The sequence below is a fragment of the Lampetra fluviatilis genome, chromosome 43, assembly GCF_964198595.1.
Source record: "Lampetra fluviatilis chromosome 43, kcLamFluv1.1, whole genome shotgun sequence".
NCBI classification, from domain to species: domain Eukaryota; kingdom Metazoa; phylum Chordata; class Hyperoartia; order Petromyzontiformes; family Petromyzontidae; genus Lampetra; species Lampetra fluviatilis.
In genome coordinates this window covers 6,922,039-6,947,910 of record NC_136317.1, presented here as the reverse complement: position 1 = coordinate 6,947,910, position 25,872 = coordinate 6,922,039, and the positions used below count along the sequence as shown (strand labels likewise).

The 25,872-nt window shown below is 54.8% G+C and overlaps 1 protein-coding gene, 2 non-coding genes and 1 pseudogene across 3 annotated transcripts; 3 read left to right on the top strand and 1 right to left on the bottom strand.

Moving 5' to 3' along the window:
- The first annotated feature begins 69 nt into the window (after nt 1-69).
- On the top strand, nt 70-162 carry LOC144947129 (U2 spliceosomal RNA; annotated as a pseudogene).
- Nucleotides 163-1,270: 1,108 nt separating this feature from the next.
- On the top strand, nt 1,271-1,461 carry LOC144947121 (U2 spliceosomal RNA). Its single transcript, XR_013639982.1, has one exon. It is a non-coding gene; the product is annotated as a U2 spliceosomal RNA (small nuclear RNA).
- A 10,918-nt stretch (nt 1,462-12,379) lies between these two features.
- Nucleotides 12,380-12,570, top strand: LOC144947120 (U2 spliceosomal RNA). Its single transcript, XR_013639981.1, has one exon. It is a non-coding gene; the product is annotated as a U2 spliceosomal RNA (small nuclear RNA).
- A 113-nt stretch (nt 12,571-12,683) lies between these two features.
- On the bottom strand, nt 12,684-22,896 carry LOC144946945 (divergent protein kinase domain 2B-like). The gene is made up of 7 exons (XM_078876012.1): nt 22,598-22,896; nt 17,874-18,129; nt 17,085-17,367; nt 15,785-15,958; nt 15,301-15,438; nt 14,880-15,030; nt 12,684-13,862 (listed from the first exon to the last, which is right to left on the bottom strand). Exons 2-7 carry the CDS (start codon nt 18,125-18,127, stop codon nt 13,432-13,434), a joined length of 1,431 nt encoding a protein of 476 aa, XP_078732138.1. The 5' UTR covers nt 18,128-18,129; nt 22,598-22,896; the 3' UTR covers nt 12,684-13,431.
- Between the last annotated feature and the right edge of the window lie 2,976 nt (nt 22,897-25,872).

The window sequence follows — 25,872 nt, the reverse complement described above, 5'->3', positions numbered from 1 at the left end:
TGGTTAGAACCCATAGCATAGAGAGAGACTATGTGGGTATGTGTACCCCACCACCGGCACCTTACAGTTATCGCTTCTCGGCCTTTTGGCTAAGATCAAGTGTAGTATCTGTTCTTATCAGTTTAATATCTGATACGTACCACATTGTGTTCGTTACGTGTCGGATACGGATGCGCATTGGTAACGTGCCGCACAGGGCTATACTGCGAGCACGGCGTTTGATTGATGATGATGCTCGCAGCGTGAGGCTGTAACAGTAGGGGCGTCGCGTTCGAATGCCGGCGAAACCGTAGCGGGTAATAGGGAGGTGGGGTAACGTAAACGAAATAGGGGATGGAGGCGGGAGGGACCTCGGGGGCTAGCGACCCCCGAGTTTAATATAAAATCGCTACGCTTACATATATAGTATAGCGACACACAAAGTTGGGGAAAATAAGTCACACCAACATACGATTTGCATGTTCGTAGCTTTTGAATGTGACCGCATCGCAAGATGTGTTACTTGACCTAGATCGGATAATTTATGAAAAGATCGATTTATAACTTCGTCCAGGACTTATCACGCCCACGGGTGTGTACAGCAACGCCGCCACGTGGTGCAAGGCGGTACGGACTAATGGACAATGAGCGTTTGCGCGGGGTGCTAATATTTAGAATATTTAGCTGTAATTATATATTTTCGGTATAAAAATCAGATGTCCGAATTTAAATATATAGTATAATGTAAAGTTGTATACAATGTTTTAAAACCACAATTAAGATTGTGTTACATGTAATGTATCCGTTTTGAATTCATCATGATACGACCCATGACTTTTGGCATCTTCCCATAAATAATTGCGCGGAATTCTATCAATATGCTGCACTGTACTTATTATCAAACACGTGTAGTGTAAGTAGGATAATTCATGAAAATATAAAGCGCTGAGATTAAGTTTCTTGAACATGAGAATCGATGACAAACATCAATCTATTCACACACTCACGTGGGTAACACGCCGCCAGGTGGCGCAAGGCGATATGGCCGTAATGACATAATTCCCATAGGCCATTGCGCGGGATTCTAACAACAACATTCTTTTACCTTTTTCATGCAAACAGATTTCCAGTTCCAAAATTTAACGTTATATTATTTACAATGTTTAATTGTTCATGCGCATTGGCTGTATTACATGTGATGATAGCTGTTTTGTGATAATCATCGTATGATCCCATAGCGTAGAGAGAGCTTCTGTGGGTATGTGTATCCCACCATCGACAGCTTTAAGTTATCGCTTCTCGGCCTTTTGGCTAAGATCAAGTGTAGTATCTGTTCTTATCAGTTTAATATCTGATACGTACCACATTGTGGTACCTTATATTAAATTGATTTTTGGGACAGGGAGATGGAATAGGGGCTTGCTCCGTCCACTCCGCGCATCAACCCGGTATTGCAGTACCTCCGGGAATGGTGCACCTCCCCGCTTGGGGAGGGAAAATGTCAAACAAAGACAGATTTAAGGTTTCATGATCCTATGAGATGAGATATGTACCCAACTTTCTATGATGGTGGGCCTCACGCCGTTCTAACTCTAATCCTTCAACCTTCACGAAACACATTACCGGGCTGGTCCGATCTGTGTTATCAAACTCACCAACACTGCATGTTGTATGTTTAACTTCTTTCGCACCTTACAGAGCCAACTCAACTGCTCAGTTCCATTCTCTATTTTGTATTGTTTGCCTCTGCTGTTATATAATCTGTGGAATTAGTATCAAGATCTCCTAGACAAGTTGATACCAATGTCAGACTCGAAGTTGAATAGATAAATCGCTGCACGTCTACATAGACTATAGCCATGGTTACAAGCAAAGATCCCCCGTATAGCCTGAACAGACTGCTCGGGCAAGTATGTTCGCGAGTACTTATGAAAGCCCGCACGGCCCACGAGGGGGTGAGTCGCCAGCAACCACGCCGAGCCGCCTTTGTCTCTCTACTGACGCTGTATAGGCACCACACCATATAATACTTTGTTTGAGGCTGAGTCGACCTAGGGGAGGCCCAGGACCAGCTCAGATAATCGTCATTGGTGTTGGCCTCAGCGGGAATCGAAATCGGGTGGCCGGCTTTGTAGCGCAGCGCGATCACCGATGCACCACCACTCCCCCCACGTGGCCGCAAGTCGAGACGCTGTGAAGTGTAAATAGAGCAATTGAAGCTTGTGGCGGGACCCCGGGGTCCCGAATAAACGGAAGTCAAGATCGTAATTCATTTATTTTTCGCGACTCCGTCCCACTGCGCACATCAACGCCGCGACCCGCCTGGGGGGTCACGGCAGCGATTACGAATGCGCAGAAGAGCTGAACAAGCGAATGCACTCCATGCTCGGGTACGGGCAGGATCATAATAAGTCTTATCATCCAAAGCTGCTCAAACTGCCTACACGACTTAATACCTTTATTTTTCATCACGGGATGCATAATACAGTGAAACTGCTCTCTTATCTTCATTATTATTTGTGACCTACCAATGTCAGCAGCCAGGATCACCTGCAGATATTTAACAGATGAGATGCGTTGCACCTTCTGTTTGATAATACTTCTCTTGTCCGTATGCACCTGTGCAGATAGTTTTTTATTTTGCGGTTAAGCCATAATCCCCACATACCGCGCGTATCAATACGGATAAGAGGAGCGGCGACCCACTACTCTGTAGAGTGACATTGGTATAAATGTTGGGGCCGCTGGTCCCCGACGTCCTTCCCTGCTCCGTACCTATGGCAGGGGCTCTGCCGTTCGTCGACCCCTCGCTACTCTGCGAGCCGTTGCTGCCGTCGCTGGGCTCATCGCCCGACGACTCCCCTCCCTGGTCCGTCCCTCCGCGAGCTCGTGTGAGAGGCATAGCTCGCCGCACGCTCTCGTTCACCTGCAAACGCTGCGTTGCCTCTCCATAAATCACGCGCTATTAAACGGGGGTCAGGGGTCGGAGGGCGAATGACGCTGCCCTCACACTGCGCGAGTCCCTGCGGCGATAGACGGAGCGGGGACCTGCGGACGCACCGACCCCTTCCCCCACAAGCGCACACACCTGCACACACGCGACACCCACTCGTGCGCCGCTCTACGCAGCGCTCACTCACGTGGCGAACCACTGTGTACACACGCGCACCCACACGTTCACACTGCTCGACAAGATCACGCGAGGCCACGCTTCGCTATTAATGATTTATTATTTGCTACCTGCGAATTGATGTTAAATCAGTTTGAGTCGACGAGGCTGGCCTCTTCTACCACCCCTGAATCTATGCTCTATTTATCGGCTATGATCCTACTTTTACCTTCTTACTCACCGTTAAGTGTCCACGGCGGTCCGCTGATCCTTGTGCTAACAGCGTACCTCGGTGCGTCGCACGGACGTCCGGGTCGCTGGCTGGAGCTGCGTCTGGTCGCCTGGCGCTCAAGCGTAATTATCCCAACCATCCGTGACTATGCGCAAGAGCCCCTGCGGTCCCGCTACTCATGCTGGCCCGTCCATCCCCTGCTTGCCCCGTCGACACGTGGGTGGTGTGTGTGGGGGATGCGCTTCAACCGCGGTGGCCGAATGCCCCTCGCCGCGGCCATACCATCTTAAGGCAGGTCGCAGCGCCGCGGTGCAACGTAGCGTCGGGGGAGGCCGTCCAATTCCCTGATCGCCGGAAACCGTGAGAGTTAATCCCGATAAGGGTTTCTCGGATAAAAACCAGTCGATCAGGTGACCTTCCCTTCCAGCTCTATGGGGAGGGGGGGGAAATGCGTGCGGGTGTGTTCATGTGAGGTGAGGTGAGGGGGACGAGGGGTTGGCTCCGTCGCTTGGTGGTGGCGAGGTCGGGGATGGGGCGCCTGCCAAACGGCTTCGTGGCGGCGGCATCACATAGCCCCCCGAGGTGCCAGTCCCCGTCCCGGGTTGACTGGAGCACCTTGCTTGGGCCGCGCCCACGAGGAAACGTTGCGGGGTCCGGGGGATCCGTCCGGACCTGGTGGCTGGTCTCGGGGCGGGTGGTTCCGTCCTCTGTGGCTCCTGCGGCGGCCTCCTCCTCCACTCCAGCGGCTCTCCCCGTCCTCCGGCACCTGTGGGCTGGGGCACAAACTCAGCAGCGGAAAGGTTTAGGGGCCGTCGTCCGCGCCGTCTCCGGACTGGATCGGGGCGTCTCGGGGGCCCGGCGGGGCCCATATAGTGTGCGAGGCCCCCCAACACGAGGGGTGCGGGTACTCCGGGATTTCGGGGCCTTCGGGTGACGGGGTTCTCTCTCGCCGGGGCCACTTTCCACGGTTTTAAGCGGCGGACGTTGACCACCGTCTCTCGACCCCTCTCCCCGCCATAAATTTGTACCGTCCAGGGGGAGATCTGCCGCACCACGGTCCAGGGTCCCCGCCAGTAGGTCGTCAGTTTCCCCACCTGCCCGGCCCCGACGCGAGGGGTGTGTTGCCACACCTTAGCGCCTGTCAGGAATAAGGGGGGTTCCATGCGGGGTCGGGTGCCCTGTTCCTGCCGCCGATGCGCAGCTTCCCCTTGCGGGTAAGCTCAGCCTCGGGCTTCTCGCAGGGTCTCCAACAGGTGTTCCACGGCGCGGCTTCCCTCCTCCGGCTGGGGAGAAGGGATGCCGAATAGCAGATCTGCGGGTAAACGAGACTCACGGCCGAACATCATTAAAAACGGGGTTTGTCCCGTCGACGTGTGTACGGTGGTGGCGTAGGCGAAAAGGGCGTAGGGGAGGTGTTCGTCCCAATCCCGTTGATTTGCGGCCGCCATACGTTTGAGTTTCCCCGCTAGGGTCTGATTCATGCGCTCTACCATACCGTTCGCTTGGGGGTGGTACGCTGTGGTTCGGTCCTTCTGGATTCCGAATTCTCGGCACAGTGCCTGGAACAGCTCGGCCTCGAACTCGCTACCCTGGTCGGTGAGGACTCGTTCTGGGATCCCGTGCTTGAGTACGTAATGTTCCACGAATGCCCGGGCCACCACCAAGGCCGTTTTATCAGGGATGGCCACTGCCACGGGGTAGCGGGTGAAATACTCCACTGCGACTAGGATATACCGGTTGCCTCGATGGGATCGCGGGAATGGCCCCTGTAGATCGATCCCGACCAGCTGATTCGTGCGGCTGACGCGGAATGGCCTTAGGGGTACCTGGTATTGTGCCGGTGTCGGCCCGCACTGCTGACAGGCGCGGCAGCCCTGTACCCAGGCCGCCACGTCTTGTGCCAATTTGGGCCAGAGATACTGGCGACGCAGGGTCTCTCGAGTGCGTCGTTCCCCATCGTGGCCCCCGAGTGGGTGGTCATGCACCAGCCATGGCAGCTGGGGTCGCACCTGGGCAGGAACACAGATGCACCCCGGCTGGCCGGCCTCGGTTAACTCCCGTACCACTCCGTTCTGCACACACAACCGGGCATACAAACCGCTCCAGGGTCCTGGTAGGGCGCTCTTTTCCTCCCGCAGTGCCGCCTCCACTGCCGCCAGATCGGGACCTCGCTGCTGGGTCTGTCTCAGCTGCTCGTCGTTCAGGCCCGGGAAGGCGCAGCCGATGTCCTCCTGGATCCGTCCGATCGGGTCCCGAGCCGCGGGTCCCGCGCTTGCCGGGCGGTCGACGGGATCCTCAGTGCCACCTGTGAGGGTCTCTGTGGCGCACACTGCACTCTCTCTCGCTGGGGGGGGGTCAATGGCCGCGGCCTCTCGGGGGTCCATTGCCTGCCGGCAGCGTCCCCCCGTGAAACACGGGCAGGCCTCCTCCGCCCTTGTTTCGGCGTACACCGTGGGCCGCCTCGACAAGGCGTCCGCGTTTGCATGCGTCCGGCCAGCCCGATACTCGATTTGCAGGTTGTACTCCTGCAACTGTGCCAACCACCGGGCCATCTGCCCCCGCGGCTCCTTGAATGTAAGAAGGAACTGCAGAGCATAATGGTCAGTGCGTACGCGACATTTCCTGCCGTACAAATACGGCCGGAACTGCTTACATGCGAAAATCACGGCGTACAACTCTTGGCGGGTCACGCAATAGTTCAGCTCGGCCCCATTCAAGGTCCGGCTGGCGTACGCGATGAGTCGTTCCGTCCCATCCTGTACCTGTGACAACACCGCGCCCATCCCGCTGCTGCAGGCGTCGGTGTCCAAAATAAAATCGGTGGTAAAATCGGGGAAAGCGAGGGTGGGGGCGTGGGTGAGGTGGTCTTTGAGAGTGGTGAAGGCCGTCTGGCAGGCCCCCGTCCACTGATAGGGGTGCTTAGGGGAGGTGAGTTGGGTGAGGGGGCGTGCAATCTCTCTGAATCCCTTTACAAATCGACGATAATAGGTGGCGAGCCCTAAAAATGATCGGATCTCCGTCAGATTCCTTGGCCGTGGCCACTCCACTACGGCGCGTACCTTCTCCAGATCGGTGTGCACGCCTGCCTCGCTGACGCGGTGCCCGAGGTACCCCACCTCGCGTTGTGCGATGTAACACTTATGTGGCTTGAGCTTGAGATGAGCCGCTCGCAGTCGCTGGAATACCTCCCGTAACCTGGACCAATGCTCAGACAAAGATCTACTGAACACTATCACATCGTCCAAGTAAATCAGGCATTGTTCCCATTGCAAGCCCTGCATCACCAACTCCATCAGCCGCTGGAACGTCGCGGGCGCATTGGTGAGTCCGAACGGGAGTACTCGAAACTCGAATAGCCCCATCGGGGTGGTGAATGCGGTTTTCGGCCGATCCTCCTCCGCCATCTCCACCTGCCAGTACCCGGACGCGAGATCGAGGGTGGAAAAATATCGCGCTCCGGCGAGGCTGTCGAGGGTGTCGTCGATGCGGGGTATGGGGAAGGCATCGCCGAGCGTGACTGCATTCAGTTTACGGTAATCGACGCAGAACCGGGTTGACCCATCCTTTTTCGTTACTAGTACCACTGGGGCTGACCAAGGGCTCGCCGAGGGCTGAATTATGTTATCGCGAAGCATGTCCCCAACTGCCTCCTTGATTTGGGCGCGTTCGGGTGCGCCCACTCGGTACGCAGGGAGTTTGATGGGTCGGGCTGCACCGGTGTCAATTTGGTGCTTAACAAGGTCGGTCCGACCCACGTCCGAGTCGTGTTCACTGAATACGTCGGCATACTCCCGCAGTAACTCGCGCAGCCGATCGGCCTCTCCCTTAGGTAAATCCGCCCATGGTACATGTAACGCGTCGAGCAGGGGAATGTGTTGGGGCCGCTGGTCCCCGAAGTCCCTCCCTGCTCCGTGCCTATGGCAGGGGCTCCGCCGTGCGCCGACCCCTCGCTGCTCTGCGAGCAGCTGCTGCCGTCGCTGGGCTCATCGCCCGACGGCTCCCCTCCCTGGTCCGTCCCTCCGCGAGCTCGTGTGAGAGGCATAGCTCGCCGCACGCTGTCGTTCACCTGCAGACGCTGCGTTGTCTCTCCACGGATCACGGGCTATTAAACGGGGGTCAGGGGTCGGAGGGCGAACGACGCTGCCCTCACACTGCGCGAGTCCCGGCGGCGACAGACGGAGCGGGGGCCTGCGGACGCACCGACCCCTTCCCCCACACTACGAGCGCACACACCTGCACACACGCGACACCCACTCGTGCGCCGCTCTACGCAGCGCTCACTCACGTGGCGAACCACTGTGTACACACGCGCACCCACACGTTCCTACTGCTCGACAAGATCACGCGAGGCCACGCTTCGCTATTAATGATTTATTATTCGCTACCTGGTAACTAATGTTGAATCAGTGAGTCGACGAGGCTGGCCTATTCCACTAAACCTGTACCTATTCCTTATCTATCGGCTATTATCCCACTTCACCTTCTTACTCCCTGTTAGATGCCCACGGCGGTTCGTTGATCCCGTACTCGCAGCGTGCCTCGATGCGTCTCACGGACGTTCGGGTCGCTGGACTGGAGAGCGTCCTGTCGCCTGGCGCTGGAGAGAAGAGAGCCCGATTTCCCCTTTGCGCCCACTATTTATCCTCCCTACCTCAAAGGGTGTCGGCTCTGAACAATGGGCTCGCGCCCCTCTGGCACGCGCACCGCGGTTCCGGGAGCTTGTGATATGCTAATCAGTGTGCGGCGTTGCCCGGCGTAAATTCTAATTAATCCCTTTCCCTCCCTAACAATGGTGCCTGCGCGCTCAAGCGTAATTATCCCAACCATCCGTGACTATGCGCAAGAGCCCCTGCGGTCCCGCTACTCATGCTGTCCCGTCCCTCCCCTGCTTGCCCCGTCGACACGTGGGTGGTGTGTGTGGGGGATGCGCTTCAACCGCGGTGGCCGAATGCCCCTCGCCACGGCCATACCATCTTAAGGCAGGTCGCAGCGCCGCAGTGCAACGTAGCGTCGGGGGAGGCCGTCCAATTCCCTGATCGCCGGAAACCGTGAGAGTTAATCCCGATAAGGGTTTCTCTGATAAAAACCGGTCGATCAGGTGACCTTCCCTTCCAGCTCTATGGGGGGGGGGGGAAATGCGTGCGGGTGTGTTCATGTGAGGTGAGGTGAGGGGGACGAGGGGTTGGCTCCGTTGCTTGGTGGTGGCGAGGTCGGGGATGGGGCGCCTGCCGAACGGCTTCGTGGCGGCGGCATCACAAATGACCTCGGCTCGGGGAGTCGGGCCGACTCGCCAGGCCAGGTCCTGGTCACCCTCAGGACGACCGGGGTCCTCAGCCCAGAGTGCGAACACCGAGTCGTTAGAGTGGCGTGCGTGCAGGGGGTGTACGGTGGCTATCGGGGTGCGCCGTCGCAGTATCGCTGGGGTACTGTGGGGGTTAAACATCCGCATAAACAATCGGTCCCCATCTGCGTTTACCAACGTGGCGGATCCCACGACCCCATACCGTTTTGCTAACTCTGGGTGAGGAGTTAGCATTACCTCTCCTGATGGTCGGAGCGCGGGGTCGGTGGGGGATGTTGCCACCGGCACCAGCATCTCGGTGAGCGGCCCGATGGTGACTGCCGTCGCCAGGATAGCGGCCACAGGTGCGAAGCGGGGGCGCGTTGGTTCTCGTCCCAGGAACGGTATCCGCTCGCCGTTGCTCTCCATGGTGGCGCATCGCTGGCGGGGTTGCACGTTGAGTCCCAGCTGTTCTAAGAGGTCAGTACCTGCGATACACTCATGACACAACGCACTCGACACGTAGAACTCCTGGGTGCACACCTGGCTGCCTATGCGGACCTCTAGGGTGGCTCTCCCCAGCAGCCCCATTCCGGCTCCGCTCGCCGTGTGCAGCGCGCGGTCCGGTGCCTGCAGGTGACGCACGTCGACCCCGATCGCGCTGCAGTGCGCTCACGAGCGAGGCCACCGCCCCCGTGTCCAGCAGGATTCGGGTACGCACTCCGTTTACCTCCCCTTCCACCAGCGACGTGGCCCCCGTGATTCCCGCCACCAGCTCCCGCAGCCAGTCGCCAGGAGTCGCCGCGTTCCTTGGTGTCGTGGCTGGAATCTGTGTGGAGATCGCTCGCTCGCCATTATCATTACAGCTGGTTTGGGTCGGGTCTACGTCGATTTCATCCCCCGGTGGTCTCCTCTCTAGTGGGGCCTTAGTGTTTGACCTATGCATCTGCCTCGCACGGGCGAGCTGAGGGCAGTCCCACCTGAGATGCCCTCGACGGTCGCACACATAACACGTCCGGGGAGGGGTGGCGGCTCCGTAGTGGGCCCCCTGCCCGCTCCCTCTCCCTGTACGCAGTTGTTCTTACTCGGACTCTAATTGGGATACCTTCCCGGCCAGCCCCCCTACTGTGGAGTGTAGTTCACCCATCTCAGACTGGATGGTCTTCACATTTTTATTCGCTTCCTCGCGTACGTGGGTTACCCTCTCACCTACTTGGGTTACTTTACCGTCATTCGGTCTACCCGGCGAGCAATATCTCCCATGCCGGTCTGTAACCCGGCTACCCACCCGGGGTCGTCTCGTGGGGCTCTCTTGCCCGTCTCCTTATGGGGCTGGCGGGCTCCTCCTCATCCTCCTCCTCGTCAGGGATGAGGCTCGCCACGGTGCACTCCTGTCCCGACCCTCGGAGCTGCGCGCGTTCGCTGGAGAGCTCCTCACACTCCAGTGCTTGCTCGACTAGGGTATCGAAGGGGAGGCCTGCGCTACCCCTTTTGGGCTGCCACCACGCGGTGCGAGCTAGGTACCTGAGTAGCTTGACTGCAGCTAGCGCGTCAATGACCTCCTTCGCGAACTCTGGGCGGGCGATCCGGGATAGTGATCGCACGTCCTCGGCGTAGTCTCGGAAGTCCTCGCCAGGTTGGCGTCGGCGCGCCTCTAAGGCCGTCTTTGCCTGTATCGCGTTGCGCATGCCGAAACGCCGATCTAATCTACGCATTAGTTCCTCTAGTTGAGTTTGCGCGCTTTCGGGTAGTGCCTCTACAAAGTCGGCTTCCCGCCCCTCCAGGTTCAACGTAAGATGTGGTAACGCCTGCGCGTCCGACCAGCCATTAAGCTCTTTAGCCCCTATTATATTGCGGGAAAACGCTTTCCATGTAGGGGTCCCCTGGCCGGTGAACACATGCCTTACCTTTGCGTGGAGTAACGCGCTACCTTCACGTGAAGATGTGAGGGTTCGTACGACTTCTGACACCAATATGTTGGGGCCGCTGGTCCCCGACGTCCTTCCCTGCTCCGTACCTATGGCAGGGGCTCTGCCGTTCGTCGACCCCTCGCTACTCTGCGAGCCGCTGCTGCCGTCGCTGGGCTCATCGCCCGACGACTCCCCTCCCTGGTCCGTCCCTCCGCGAGCTCGTGTGAGAGGCATAGCTCGCCGCACGCTCTCGGTCACCTGCAAACGCTGCGTTGCCTCTCCATAAATCACGCGCTATTAAACGAGGGTCAGGGGTCGGAGGGCGAATGACGCTGCCCTCACACTGCGCGAGTCCCTGCGGCGATAGACGGAGCGGGGACCTGCGGACGCACCGACCCCTTCCCCCACAAGCGCACACACCTGCACATACGTGGCGAACCACTGTGTACACACGCGCACCCACACGTTCACACTGCTCGACAAGATCACGCGAGGCCACGCTTCGCTATTAATGATTTATTATTTGCTACCTGCGAATTGATGTTAAATCAGTTTGAGTCGACGAGGCTGGCCTCTTCTACCACCCCTGAATCTATTCTCTATTTATCGGCTATGATCCTACTTTTACCTCCTTACTCACCGTTAATTGTCCACGGCGGTCCGCTGATCCTTGTGCTAACAGCGTACCTCGGTGCGTCGCACGGACGTCCGGGTCGCTGGCTGGAGCTGCGTCTGGTCGCCTGGCACTCAAGCGTAATTATCCCAACCATCCGTGACTATGCCCAAGAGCCCCTGCGGTCCCGCTACTCATGCTGTCCCGTCCCTCCCCTGCTTGCCCCGTCGACACGTGGGTGGTGTGTGTGGGGGATGCGCTTCAACCGCGGTGGCCGAATGCCCCTCGCCGCGGCCATGCCATCTTAAGCCAGGTGGCAGCGCCGCGGTGCAACGTAGCGTCGGGGGAGGCCGTCCAATTCCCTGATCGCCGGAAACCGTGAGAGTTAATCCCGATAAGGGTTTCTCTGATAAAAACCAGTCGATCAGGTGACCTTCCCTTCCAGCTCTATGGGGGGGGGGGAAATGCGTGCAGGTGTGTTCATGTGAGGTGAGGTGAGGGGGACGAGGGGTTGGCTCCGTCGCTTGGTGGTGGCGAGGTCGGGGATGGGGCGCCTGCCGAACGGCTTCGTGGCGGCGGCATCACATAAACGCTTGTTACAATATGAACAGCGCATTGAACACGCGTACTATTTTATGTTCTGTTGACAAAGTGTGTTCACAAATCCACACTGAGAAACACGATGATTGATAGAGGGGTGTACATTATTTTTTCGATCGTGTATTTAAATTGAGGTACTGCAGGTAAGTAGTTTTCAGTTTTAAAGGCAACGTTTAACAAGACAACACTTGCCACCATCCTTCAAACCCATTGGTGAAAAAGAGAAAAGTTTTTGTTTACATTATAACATAATGTTTATGCGAGAGCCGGGGTCCCGCCATAAGGTTCAATTCATCAAAATATTTAGCGATTAGATGCTTGATGTTGAACGTACGAATCTCAGTGTATGTTCACGTACACGAGTGAACAGCACGCCACCACGTGGCGCAGGGCGATATGACCATATTGACACTTTTCCCATAACCCCTCGCGTCTATTGCCCGAATTCTGACAATGTGCTATGCTTATACATTCTCGATTAAAAAATCATCTTTACATATAATAACAAGTATTTTAATTGCTTTACAATGTTTTAATGTGCCGGTTATGGTTCTGCTACATCTGAAAAGCTGTTGTGTGACAATCATAGTTGCAACCCATAGCGTAGAAGGAGACTTTGTGGGTATGTGTATCCCACCGGCGGCAGCTTATAGTTATCGCTTCTCGGCCTTTTGGCTAAGATCAAGTGTAGTATCTGTTCTTATCAGTTTAATATCTGATACGTACCACATTGTGGTACCTTATATTAAATTGATTTTTGGGACAGGGAGATGGAATAGGGGCTTGCTCCGTCCACTCCGCGCATCAACCCGGTATTGCAGTACCTCCGGGAATGGTGCACCTCCCCGCTTGGGGAGGGAAAATGTTAAACAAAATCAGGACTACGGTTAAGAACGGTGCAAATTTTTATTCAGGATTAAGTGTCCCGAGTTAACAGCATAGCCATAGAAGTTGCACGGTGGAACCAGTACGAGGGAGAATCGGTCGCTGATGCCGACAGATGAGGAGTTTTCCTGAGACAAACTCAGGCATGGTTCAACGTGACTCCCGAAACGAAGCGATGCAACCAATCATTTCACCCTCCCCACACTCGAGCAGTTCCCATGGTGGAGGTGACATCGCCCAACGTTAGCGCAATTGTTATTTGTTACAGGAGTTCATTATTCCAATCTGGATTTTAAACCGGGTTCTCAGCTACTCAACCTCGTATGGTTCCGAGATGTTAACTACCCCGCCTGGTATACAAGAGGTCGTGGGCCCGATCCTTATCCTGGCGCCGGTATATTTGGAGTTTGCATGTTCTCCCCGTGGTGGCGTGCATTTATCTCTCCATTTAGAATCAACCTGCGTTTGAGAGTATTTAGCTGCATTTCATTTCCACGTGATAAGCCACTTCGTTGAGCTACCATTTATTGCCAGATTAGTTCTGAAAACAGCTATACAGCTCAGTGGGCTTAAATTTCGATTTAAAGCTTTCGTGACTGCAGGGATTCATCTTCTTGGTTCTTTCGGTAAAGTAACGTAGAATGGAAATAATAACATAATAAAAATAAAACATGATAAAATAATTCTCACGACGTTTCGGCCACAACGCAAGCAGCCGTCCTCAGGTGGAGAACAGGTCTGTCGAGAAGACAAAGTCTGAAGTGGGCCTTACTTGCTAAAATAAAACAGAGTTGAGTTTTTAAATCGTTTTCCCGACCACGTCTACAACCCACCGCCACCGTATCGGCACTCGGGGTAGCGGTAGGGGAAGTCGGGCCGGCATGGCCTCAGCGAGGCGAGCAGCGAGCGGAGCCACGCGGCCGACTGCGTGACGACGCGTGGGCCCATGGCCGAGTCTTCGCACAGCGCCAGCAGCGAGTCCACCTGGTGCTGGAGGCCCCGCGGGGAGTGGAACGCGCCGGTGAGCAGCGGGCGCAGCGCCAAGTGGCACACGAGCGCCACGTTCCGAGCCTCCAGCTCGTCAGCGGAGGGGAAGGCGCTGCATGAAGTTGAGGGTGAATGCGACGACGACGACGATGATGATGATGATGAAGACGACGACGGGAAGAGGAGGAGATGGCTTCCGTTTTTCCACAACGTGGAGAAGATGTCGTCGCTGAATTCCGTCGAGGTTGCTGTGGGCGGCGCGCTCGCTGGAATTGCACACGACAGAATAAGCACAGAAAAATGTGAGCCTTGATTCTCATTCGAATGAATTAACTATTAACTATCGCTTCAAATTCATGAAGATCTGATTAAGTATCCGTTTGTCACTCAGACATTTCCTTCCCCAAGAGTCAATTTGTCAAGATATGAATCGGGTTTTATTAATCGGGTTTCATATCGCATTTTACATTCAGAACCACTTCCATTTCCACGTACTTGTTTCCACGTTATTTTGAGAAAGTGTAAAAAATCTAAAATTATTATGGTGCCATTTAGAATTGTCTAATCAAACAAAGCAGTTTCGTTTTTCCAAACACCCACGGCGCACATGACGGTTTCATTTCCCTTGTGGCCAATCGAGCAAAAGGTTTAAATGCAAACAGTCGGATGACTTTGCTCCCACAGTGAGTAACTTTACTCCCAAGTCAATTGACAAACACCTTTCCTACACAGTTCGGCCACGGCAATGGATCCCAGTGAAACAACGGACTGCACGAGATTATATTTGCTCACGAAGAAAAGCCCAGAGCTGCTCCTCTGTATGCGTCACGTGTTCAATGTACAAAGCGGTGGGAGCGGTGGCACTGTGATAGGCGCAGTGCGCTCACAATTTGGCGATCTGAATTCAGAGTTCCCGCCATCGCCGTGATTGGTGGGTGGAATCGTTTTGGGAGGTGCTCTCAATTGGAAGGTTGCGAGTTGAAATTCCGGTTGGGGAATTTGACTCAGTCCATCATCCTTCTTGGGGTCGATAAAATAGATATCACTCTTTGGGGAAGTCAACAGTGGTCCGATGGAATATTCCTTCATAGGAACGTGGAATATCCACCACTGGCTCGCTCTCAACAGGATATGAGCAGCACTGCAATGCTCAATTGAGCAGGGGAAAAAATACTTTGACTTGAAGACGCATCATCTATAACTCGCAAACATTGTAGAAAATCGATTCTCGCGTGTGCAGCCACACCAGGCCACCAGCCACGCAAGGCACAACGCCGGCGTACGCTGCTTCTGGTCGAAGACTCCGACGACGCTGGCGTCCGCAATGCGAAGCTGCCCATCGCAGCGCACTCCAAACACCGCCCCATGCATCTCGGTGAAGTAGAGGAGGTAGCCAAAGTCATTGGAGGTCATGCCGGCCGTGATGGTCAGAGCCTAGGAGAGTCAATGATTATTGAGGTTAGGACATCCAACTTAAACGATCAACTCATTGTGAAGTTATTATGGACGAACTCATTTATTTACCCCTACGCACTTTCTCAGTAGGGTCCTGCTGCGTTCGATTATTTGACCAATTTCATCGAACGACTGGTTTTGGCGTAATGTAGGAGGTAAAAAACACAAGTCCCCACATTTGCTGTACTGCCATCTGCAGTCCACGCGTTGCAGGATTTTTTTAATGTTGTGTTGGCGGGGGGCACGCACCTGGTAGGCCAAATCGGCGCTGCGTTCCGCGTCGGCACCGACGAACTCGGCGAGCGGCACCGTGCCCACCGACACGGCCAGACGCCCGCACGCGCCGAAGTACCGGGCGAAGGGCCACCCCTCCTGCATCGGAAAAATCTTGGGAGGACAAAAAGAGACACGAGCGCATCAGTGGGGGGGGGGGGGGGGGGGGGTGCTTCCGATTGAATTCGGATCGATTCCAATTGTTGATTTTTTTTTGGACGATCAGGTCTCGGTACGACATGTGGGCGATCAGATTTATTCCACCAGAAATTGTCACGCAACGTCGCTTTGGGTGAAATCCGTGTGCGTTGTTTTTAAATCGACGCAACGTGGCGCGTGCTTTTCTTGCACTCGTTCGTAAAGTCTCCTGCACAGTATCCATGCCGTGACGGCGCGACCCACTGGGTATGATGGGTGGGGGGGTGCCCGCAGCAATGGACTTTGAGCAAACGCCCGTTACCTGCTGCAGCACGAGCTGGGGGCTGGCGGCGAGCGTGAAGAGGAGCCGCAGTCTGTCGCGCTCGTCCAGGTGGTGCATGAACACGCTGCCCCCGTCGCTCGCCTCCGCGAAGCGACGCACGATGCGGTCCAGCAGCCTCTGGGAGGGACAGGCCAGCAGTGGAGAGCGCAGGCCCTGGGGGTGGCAGCAGCAGCAACAGCAGCAGGGCCAGCAGCAGCAGCACCAGCGGGGGCAGTAGCAGCAGTAGCAGCAGCGGGGGCAACAGCAACAGCAGCGGCAGCAGCAGCGGCAGCGGCAGCAGCAGCAGTAGCAGCAGCGGGGGCAACAGCAGCAGCAGCGGCAGCAGCAGCAGTAGCAGCAGCAGGGGCAGCAGTAGTAGCAGCAGTAGCAGCAGCAGCGGCAGCAGCAGCAGGGGCAGCATCAGTAACAGCAGCAGCAACAGCACCAGCAGCAGGGGCAGCAGTAGTAGCAAGCAGCATCAGCAGCAGCGGCAACAGCAGCAGTAGCAGCAGTAGCAGCAGTAGCAACAGCAGCGGCAGGGGCAACGGCCTCTCAATTGAGTTTCCAGTGAGGACTTGGCGTGTCCTAGATGCAACCCCTTGCAGAAATAATCTCCACTCTGTTCTCTGTGGATCAGCAGGTGGACTTATCGCCATCCGTTTCCATCTGCACGGCAGTTCTAACAACACAACTGGAACATGTTGAACCGTTACGTAGCCGAACGTGCTCATCGGAGGGTGCGGCACAATCTAAATGGATAAAGCACAGTCTCATCGGCAGGCCCTGCGTGGTGGGGTAAAGTGTGTGTACCCCTGCCTCTTCCAAGACGTCTGGCCAGCGTGGAAGAGTAGGCCAAACACCCTTTAGATGTGCTCCCTCTAGAGCTCACGATTGCAAACAAGTGTCGCGTATAGTCAGCTGTTATTTCTAAGTGCTAATTGCATTGATACATTTTGGACCAATTTATGACCATTAAAGATCAAGACTTTCATAAATTGAACACCACTGAGTTGAACATGTAACGTGTTTTAAAATAAACTTGATCATGTTAAATTCGGTCAATACATTGGCCCGTATCGATAATATTGATGTCGACGTGCCGACAATTTTGTCGGGCGGGGGAGGATTTGCGGCACGCATTGTGGCGTCTTACAACCTACCACGTGGCCAAACGCAACAACGAAAACGGATCGTTGAACTCACTGCGAAAACACACGATTCAAATGACCGACGATGTCCGACGATGATGGATGACGACGCCGAGCAATACTCGCCCACAATCGTTCGCGTAAAACTCCACCTGCACCAAGTCGACCGTCAGCCGATTGGCTCGCGCCCATCGCCGCAAGCGAGGCGAGCGCCGCCGAGCGGAGTCGCAGAACCCCGTGTCGTTGCGTCGGGCGCACAAAGCCACCTCCAGGGCGTTCGCCACCGACCGCTCTAGAGGTCTCACTGCCTCCACCGCGCGCCAGGGCTCGGCCTCGTTGCGGTGACGGCCTCGGTAGCGCGTGCGGTCACCTGGCGTGCCCCTCGACCTCCCGCCGCCGTAGCCACTCGGTTGTGCCGGGGACCACTCCTCGATTCTAGGGCGCGCGCGTGTGGGCAGGCGAGCCGATGAGCATCGTGGCACGGCGGGGCGCGCGGTGTCTGAGCGCGGGTGAAGGGGTAAGGTTACATCAGGGATGTTTATTGCCACCTTTTTTTGCTTCGTGTTGCTTTCGAGCAAGACGGCTCGGCGGTAGGGACGGCGGCGAGCAATTTAGAAGGTTGCGAGTTCAAATCCTGGTTGCGGGGTTGACTCGGCTCATCCCTTTTTCGGCGGTCGATAAAATAGGTACCACTCTGTGGGGGGAAGTCAACGGTGGTTGTCCCATGGATAGACTCGCCCCCGTCGTAGGGAGGAACGTGGAATTTCCACCACTCAATGCCGAAAACAGGAGAGACTGAACACCAATGCCTCGATGGTGATTCCAAGCGGCAAATCGCCGTGAGTGGCATGGCGCGTGGGGAGGAGGCTTCTCAACCCACGGCGCTTTGTGTTCCTGCTCGCGACTGCGTGCGGGTGCGGTGGTCATGGCAGGAGGCTCACACGACGTCGCCGCTGAGGATCTGGGGGCAGAGCGAGGTGCCCAGGCACAGGTCGCACTTGTCCACCTCGAAGAAGCCTCCCAGGGCCGGGCTCGTCCCCGTGGGCTCCGCGCGGACACCGAGAGCGGCGGCCGTGGCGACGGCGGAGGCGACCGCGAGAAGCCACGCGCACGGTGGCCCCGCGCCGTGGCCACCCCTCCACCGCGTGATCGTCACCGTCATCGTCATCATCATCACCCTCGGCATCGTCGTCATCGCTGTGGAGTTGAGGCCAAAGCGACGCAAGTTGAATGCAAAAAAGCAGCAGGGAAAAAATGTGTGTGACCCCCCCCCCGCCCCCCCCTGTCATCATTGCCACTCAGACCATCACCGAGGCTATGGTCGTTGCTGGGTGCGCCCAGATCAACTTGCCCCCAAGTTCAGTCTCTTCCGCGGTACCGGACTGTGTGCCCCCCCCCCACACAAGGGGCTCGACTGCCCCCCCCCCACGCCCCCCTGCTCCCATCCGAAGGCAGCTGGAGCCGGGTCTGATTTGTTCCATCTCTCGACATCCGTGTCTGTGACCAGGCTGAGGCGCAGGCCGTGAGGCACGTGAGCAGGGCACGCACGGGGCACGAGTAGCAGCTGTAGCAGCTACAGCTGTAGCAGCCGCATCTGTAGCAGCTGCAGCTGTAGCAGCTACAGCTGTAGCAGCCACAGCAGCCACATTTGTAGCAGCTGCAGTTGTAGCAGCTACAGCTGTAGCAGCCACAGCAGCCACATCTGTAGCAGCTGTAGCAGCTACAGCTGTAGCAGCCACAGCAGCCACATCTGTAGCAGCTGTAGCAGCTGTCGCTGTGCGTGCGCTTGACGCGTGACCCCGCACTCCGGTACCCTCGCCGGAGAGGTGCAAGCGCGATCGCAATCGGTGCGATTCGCCCGTGCTGCGCTGTTACCCCGATTTTGGACACCCTGCACGCCAGACCTCGGTGGATATTTAAACCTTGTTTTGTGTTTAACACGTAGCAGGCTTTCGCGACCAATATTATTCATAATCAACGTTTTTGGGTTTAGATCGCGTTATTTATAAATGTGTCGTAACTCTCCACCACCCGACACGGCCAATCAGTAAAAAAGTGTCACGTTGACAAGAGACAAATAGTTCACTGCTTCAGCCCACCGGTGTGTTGAAGCGTGAAACCACAACATTTACAATTTTTGAGTACGACGTTTCGCTGGTAATTGCATCCAGCATCATCGGGCAATTCGTGTACGTTGCTGTACGTTGGACTTCTTTCGCGCCGTACGTAGCCAACCGTGCTATTATCGGAGGTGCGTTTTCGCGACCCAATGCACGTCAGCTGGTTGAATTGCAAGTGCTTTCTCCGAACGAAGCGACGTTAATGTGGCGCGCGACTTTGTGTAGAACGACTTCTTTTTGCTTTGAATTCGACCCCCGGCTTCCATGCCCTGCTGGGTGAGCTCCGGGCTGGGTCACCACCACCACCACCACCACCGCCACCGCCACCGCCACCACCGCCACCACCGCCACCACCACCACCGCCACCACCGCTACCACCACCGCCACCACCGCCACCACCACCGCTACCACCGCCACCACCACCACCGTCACCACCACCACCCCCACCACCACCGCCACCACCACCACCACCGCCACCACCACCACCGCCACCGCCACCGCCACGACCACCACCACCACCGCCACCACCACCGCCACCACCACCACCGCCACCACCACCGCCACCGCCACCGCCACCGCCACCACCACCACCGCCACCACCACCGCCACCACCGCCACCGCCACGACCACCACCACCACCGCCACCACCACCGCCACCACCACCGCCACCACCACCACCGCCACCGCCACCACCACCACCGCCACCACCACCGCCACCGCCACCACCGCCACCACCAAAGCACGCGGGGGCTGCGAGTCCACGTAGGTGGCGCAGAATTCATCGCGGGAAGATTTCCATCGGACGCTTCTCTTACGCTCGCATGTCCTCGTGCTCTCCGCTGTCACTCACCAACGCGGTGAAGTATGGTCAAAGAACCCCAGAGGAACCCGCACAGCCGTGGCAAGGCCTTTGACAGTGGGTTGACGAATGTCAGTGCGTGTGTGTGTGTGTGCAAAATGTACGGAGGGCTCGTACAGACACACTCTCGTATTTGGATTGATTAGGCGTCGGTGGCGGTAAGAAAGTGCAAATAAGGTCGCATATCGAGGACTGCCAAGACCTTGATTTATCTTTCATGTGAAAACCAAAGCTGCAACGTAGAACAACGAAACCAAGGATTTGCCAGATTTCAAAGGGGATACGGGGAAAACGTCGGCAAATGCTTATTCCACTCTGGAGATTTAATTCGCGTAGAATTGTCGCGGCGCGTATTGTTGGCAGTGCTGCTCGGGTCTCCATGAACCTCGTTGTTTAATCTGCTTTGCTTGGCTCGCTCGCACGCCGGGCCCACGAGGGAGACAGTTGCTCATTTCCCTCCTGTGTCTCCGGGGGGGCAGGGTCTGGGTTTTCGTGTCTGGGCTGCGACCCGTGAGCGCTCCGCTTCCCGCCCGCGTCGGCGGCCGTCTGCCCGTGACGGAGGGGGCCGACAAATCGCTGCGTCCGTGATGTGACAGGCGACCCGATGGGGCGCCACGGTGGCGAAGATGTTAACTACCTCGCCTGGTATACAGGAGGTCGTAGGTTCTATCGTGGGTTCTATCCTTACCCTGACGCCTGCTGCTGTATATTTGGAGTTTGTCCGTGTCATTCCCCGTGTCTTTCGCCGTGATCGCGTGGATTTTTTTTATCCGTGTTCCCCGGTTTTCCTCTCCACATTTTAGAATCAGCATGCGTTTTAGAGTATTTTGCCTGCTGCATATATGTCCACGTGATAAGCCGCTTCGTTGAGCTATCATTTGTGGCCAGGTCGCTTCTGAAAGGGCTACATAGCTCAGTGGGCCTTACCTGGTAAAATGTAAATAGTAAGAAAAAAAATTCTAGTTTAATTTTTAAAAAATAGTTTAGTTTACTTTCTCCAGCCGGTATCACTGCTTCACTCGGTGCCCTTCTAAGGCCTTTGCCACTGCGTCGCTGCCCCCGCTGCATCAAGTGGCTCAGCGGTGGAGCAAGCGGCTCCCAGATAGGAAGGTCACGGAGGTCAAAATCCTCCTCTTCCTCCTCTGCGGTCGATACACAAAAAAATCGGTGCCGCTGAGTGGGGAAATCAAAAGTGGTTGTCTTGGGGGAGAGACTCGCCTCCGCCATAGGAATGTGGAATTTCCACCACTATCTCGGGGCTATACACAGGAGATGAGCGCCGCATCGATGCGCATTCGAGCAGCAGGAAATGGTTTTACATTTTAAATTCGTATCAATAAAAAAACAAGCTTGGGGAAAACCTCTTTTGGACTTGCAACTCTCAACGCTTGTCCGACTTCCCCGGCTCGTAATTCCTTCCACTTTCGTGTTCGTCGCCCAAGTCCGGGGCTCAATCTCCGCGGTCACCGTCCCGTCGTGTCGCGTGGCTTTCACTCCCAAACCGGTGTCTTGAATTCACTGCAGACGGACGTGTCCACGCTTCGACCGACGCTTAGTTCCTCACAGACCATTTTCCAGATAGCCGAGTAAATCGCGAGCGTGGCACGTGACTAGCAGCGAGGGGGTATACTGGATGTGGCGTGCCGAGAAATACTTGTCAGGATGGAGAACCCGGCCGAAATTAAGCCCTGGGTATAGAACACCTGTGACACGTGTTGTTTAAAATATATATCAGTGCGCGTTAACTGCTATGCCGTATGGAACAGAACCGTGGACATTGTTCAAAAGCCGCAAAAAATGCCCAAAGACATTTGGAGAGCGAGTGCACTCGGAGAAGAATTACCACGCGGATTTAGAGGACGTATGCACGTTCGCGACGTGACGTTGACGGTACCGTCAAAGTGAATGGGAGTGACCAGCACCTGTCACTCGCAGTCAATTGGGGGGGAGGGGGCACGCTGGAGAGGCTTTCCCACCGTGGAGATGGAGCCGTCGGCTGGTGGTGGAGGAGCTAGATGGGTGGTTGCATCGCAGGGCCAGAAGCGATGGAGATGACTTCATGGGCGGGTTCATCCAGCAGTGCATTAGGTTACAGCTTCTCATTCCTTCGTACGGCCGCTGATGTCGGTGCAGAGCAGCAACAACAACTACAATCTCACACTCAGGTGGTCAAGCCAAGATAACCACGTCAGGTAGCAGCGGAGTGTATCGATGTGATGGCTCATTCTGGCCACAGCTGACGATGGTGATGTCAGCTACGTGGTCGTCTTTACTGCCTACTCCAGCCTTCTACCGTCACCCCAGTGGCTGTCATCAGCCACTGTCTCTCCACTGCTGGATGAAGGCCTCCCCACACAAGATACCGTAGCGTGCAGTATATATACGCAGTCGACAACCGTGAAAGCAGGCCTCGCACTCGTGTGCCCTGCCTGCACCCGCCAGGCGTGGCATCGGCTGCCCACCTGTCGGGCACAAGTCGTTCGTCACTTGGTGGTCCTCCCTGCCGCGCAGCGGTGGCACCTTATCGGTCAAGAGAATGAAGACGCCAACTCGGCCTCCGGTTTGGCGCAAGGTTTAAGCAACGCTCCTCTAACTTCCCCCATTGCAGTCACGGTCCCCAAGGGCTGCGGCGAGCAAGGGGTTTTTAGTGCGGTCTCGTCGAAAGCGCAAAAGTCCGGTGGCTTACCAGGCAACGGCCTCCTCCCAAAGGGTCTCAACAAGTGCAGCTCCTCTTCTCGAGCCACGCGCACGAACAAAACAAAGTCATTGCGACAACGACAACAACGACGACAATTTAGTTTTGTTTACTTTCCTCCAGCTTCAGAACCTTGTCTTTTGCCACGGCAGCAGCGGAAGATTTTTTTTTTCGCGCTATTTAACGAAAACCAAAAATAATATTTTTTTTTGCCGTGAAACCTGTCGGCTGGATTAAACGACAGAAAAAAGAAAAATGAATGCAGCCGGCTCGGGATAAATTCCAGGAGCCTGGCAAGTTTGGCTTTCGTGGTTGGCGGTGAGCGGCTGGGTGCCTGCTAGAGGACGTAGCCGGTAGGTTTTGTGTCACCCAACGCGCGCGCCTTGCCAGGGGCCGGATGGGAACAGCGTCTGGCCCCACAGATAAAGCGCCGATCCCAGTCTGCAGTTTCCTTGTCAGCGGATTTGGGCAGGATGTTGTTGCAACTCTTTTATCCTAGCAAGGCAGGAAAGCTTGTGCGAAGGGGTATATATTGTTTTGCTCTTTCCCCGTGAACACAATCCGTTAGCTCTCAATATGATGTTAAACTTTAGAATAAATATTTGTCTTGGCGGCGTTAATTATTGGGGAATTGTTCGGCGTGTTTGTGCACATTGTGTTTGTAACATTCAAGGGTTTAAACAAATATTCCTGCTCAATTCATTACTCCTGAGTGCAATAACTTAATACATTTATGAATGGCAAAAGGTTACAATGACTGACTTGGATGTCATGGATTAGATTTGTAGATTTAAAAAAAAAATTTGAATTATGCACTAAGGTGAATCAATATGTAATTAGCAATACATTTGAAATAAACCCTACGCCTTAAAGATATTCCATTTGAAAGAAAGAGCGCGAACCTTCTGACTTTTGAACCTTTATTTTCCAGTTGCAAGATTACAATATCTGAAAAAAGTTTACACCAAAAAAAGGACGATAGTTTGTCAAATTAAATGACCTCTTTTACAACTGCATTTTCAAGGACTAATGGGACACTTTAAGTCTGCTGTAATCTGAGATATCGATCGCAATCTTTCACACTTCGCACAAAGCATCCTGTGGAATTAGAATAACAGATCTATCAGATTTATGAAAACATATTTTTACAAACTCCATTAGGAGGGGGGGGGATAAAAACTCAACACTCGCTAAAATAACAAAATTGCTCCTGTGGCAACACTTAAACTTGTAATCGTTACTCCTCCATGAAAGACTCAGAGTCTCAGGACGCATTTCGTGCCTGACGTGTTTCATCATCACCTGGAAGTCGGTGCCCAGTGCTGTCATCTCTCTGAATGGCTGGGAAATCTATGCCACGGAGTTCATTTAACATTAATAATAGGGGTTTTCTCCCTTTTTTCTGGCAACAAAACTGAAACCTTTTTACGAGGAATCATGTCTGCATTAACCACAATGCTTGTGGTCAAAATGCAAACAAAAAACACACTCTGATAAATATATGCATTGTCCTTGAAACTGATTAGTCCACACCAGAGACGGCTTTCTTTTGAGCCTCGTCTCAAACTGTGCCAGACCAGAGGACGCCAAAAGGCGTACAGCTCAAAGACAATGCACTATCAAAGTAATGAGGGCTCGGGGTAAGCATCCACATCAGAAAGGGGAAAACCCCTATTATATTTTTATACTGGCAAAGGAGGTCTAATGATGTCGATTCATTTAACATTGTTTGTAACGTTTGTTTAAAATACGAAAATTGAGTCTCAAGTAGAAACAAAGTTAGTGTGAAAATACAACAGAAGTCCTTTAAAAATATATATAATCAAGTGTGCGTAAAATTATCATGAAATGAACGAAAACTGTCGATGCAGCGCACTGAACCCGGACAGCTGAGCTTGATTCCTGTCCACGGTGAACACCGGTGGGCCAGTGACACCTGAACTTGATTTTGGGCACCCCGTTTTCCAATCTGCATTGACCAGCACGGTGAAGTATGGTCAAACAACCCCCACGACTGACACGGCATGAAGAGACCCTCATGCAGCAGTGGATAGAGCTGTACGTTGACAAAATCACACAACAGCGCCGGTCCAGTTTAACACCACGACGATGATGCTACAAAGCGAAACTGGTCGTGGCGGTCACGTGGCCTCACGGTAACGCGTTCACTGCTCGTTACAGAGGTCCACGGTCACGAACCAGCGGACGCCCTGGTTAATGTTGCGGGTGCATTGACCGTAAAATACGACGCGGCCGTTAAAGATCCCGTGGTCCAAAATTTGCCGAATTATTAATAAAATTTACCCTCAAATTAGTCAAATGGGATGACGCTTAGATATCGGGTTATATCGTTGGCACCGCTTCCCCCGCGCCTCCGTTGTGAAGCGCTGTGTGCGCGCGTAACAAGTTGTACAGCGCCGTGGGATGCCGCATCTTGATTTAGGATACGTTTCAGTTGTCTCGTCATAACGCAAAGGCCCAAATGTTTGAAGCTCGTGCAGCGGAGAGACGTGAAGGCGATTTAAGACGTCTCGAGGAGTGACGTGGTGTGTCAGGAGGACGAAACGTGTTCTGCTCTGGCTCGCCTCGCTCGTGTCTTCACGCAACTTGACTCTGCACAAGAACACAATTTCGATTTAAAGTTTTCGCTTTCGTGACTGCAGGGATTCATATTATTGGTTATTTCGGTAAAGTCACGTAGAAAGGAAATAATAAAATAATAAAAATACAACATATTTTTTTTTCTCTTTTACGTAACTTTACCGAAAGAACTAAAATATATATATACAGATTCTGCTGCTTTGAGCAGCAAATCACTTCTAGGAAGAAACAAAAAACCACCTGCTCCTCGCAATAGCACCGCCACACACATTGTTCTCACCAGCAAGCCGGCACCCAGGATGCCGTGAAGGTACCAAACTTCGTTGGAAAGATGTCCGCCTGAGGCCCACGTGGTCTGCCAGTCGGGAAAGAAGAACAGCAGGTTGGCCACGATGGATACAATGGCCAGCGGCCAGAGAGCAACACCGATACACTCGGAAAGCTTTCCCGTACACATGTTGGAGCGAAGTGGTGAGCTGGTGGCGTGAGTCGGTGTCTCTGTGCTCGCGTGTCTCTGTGCCCGTGTGTCGCTCGCTCCTCCTGTCTCGCTGTGGCTCGGGTCCTCTCTTAAACCGGCACGGGGTCATAAATTGAAAATAGCTCACAACTGCCCAGGTCAAACACAGCTGCCCGGTCGATATGGGTTGCTATGAGATTATTTACAA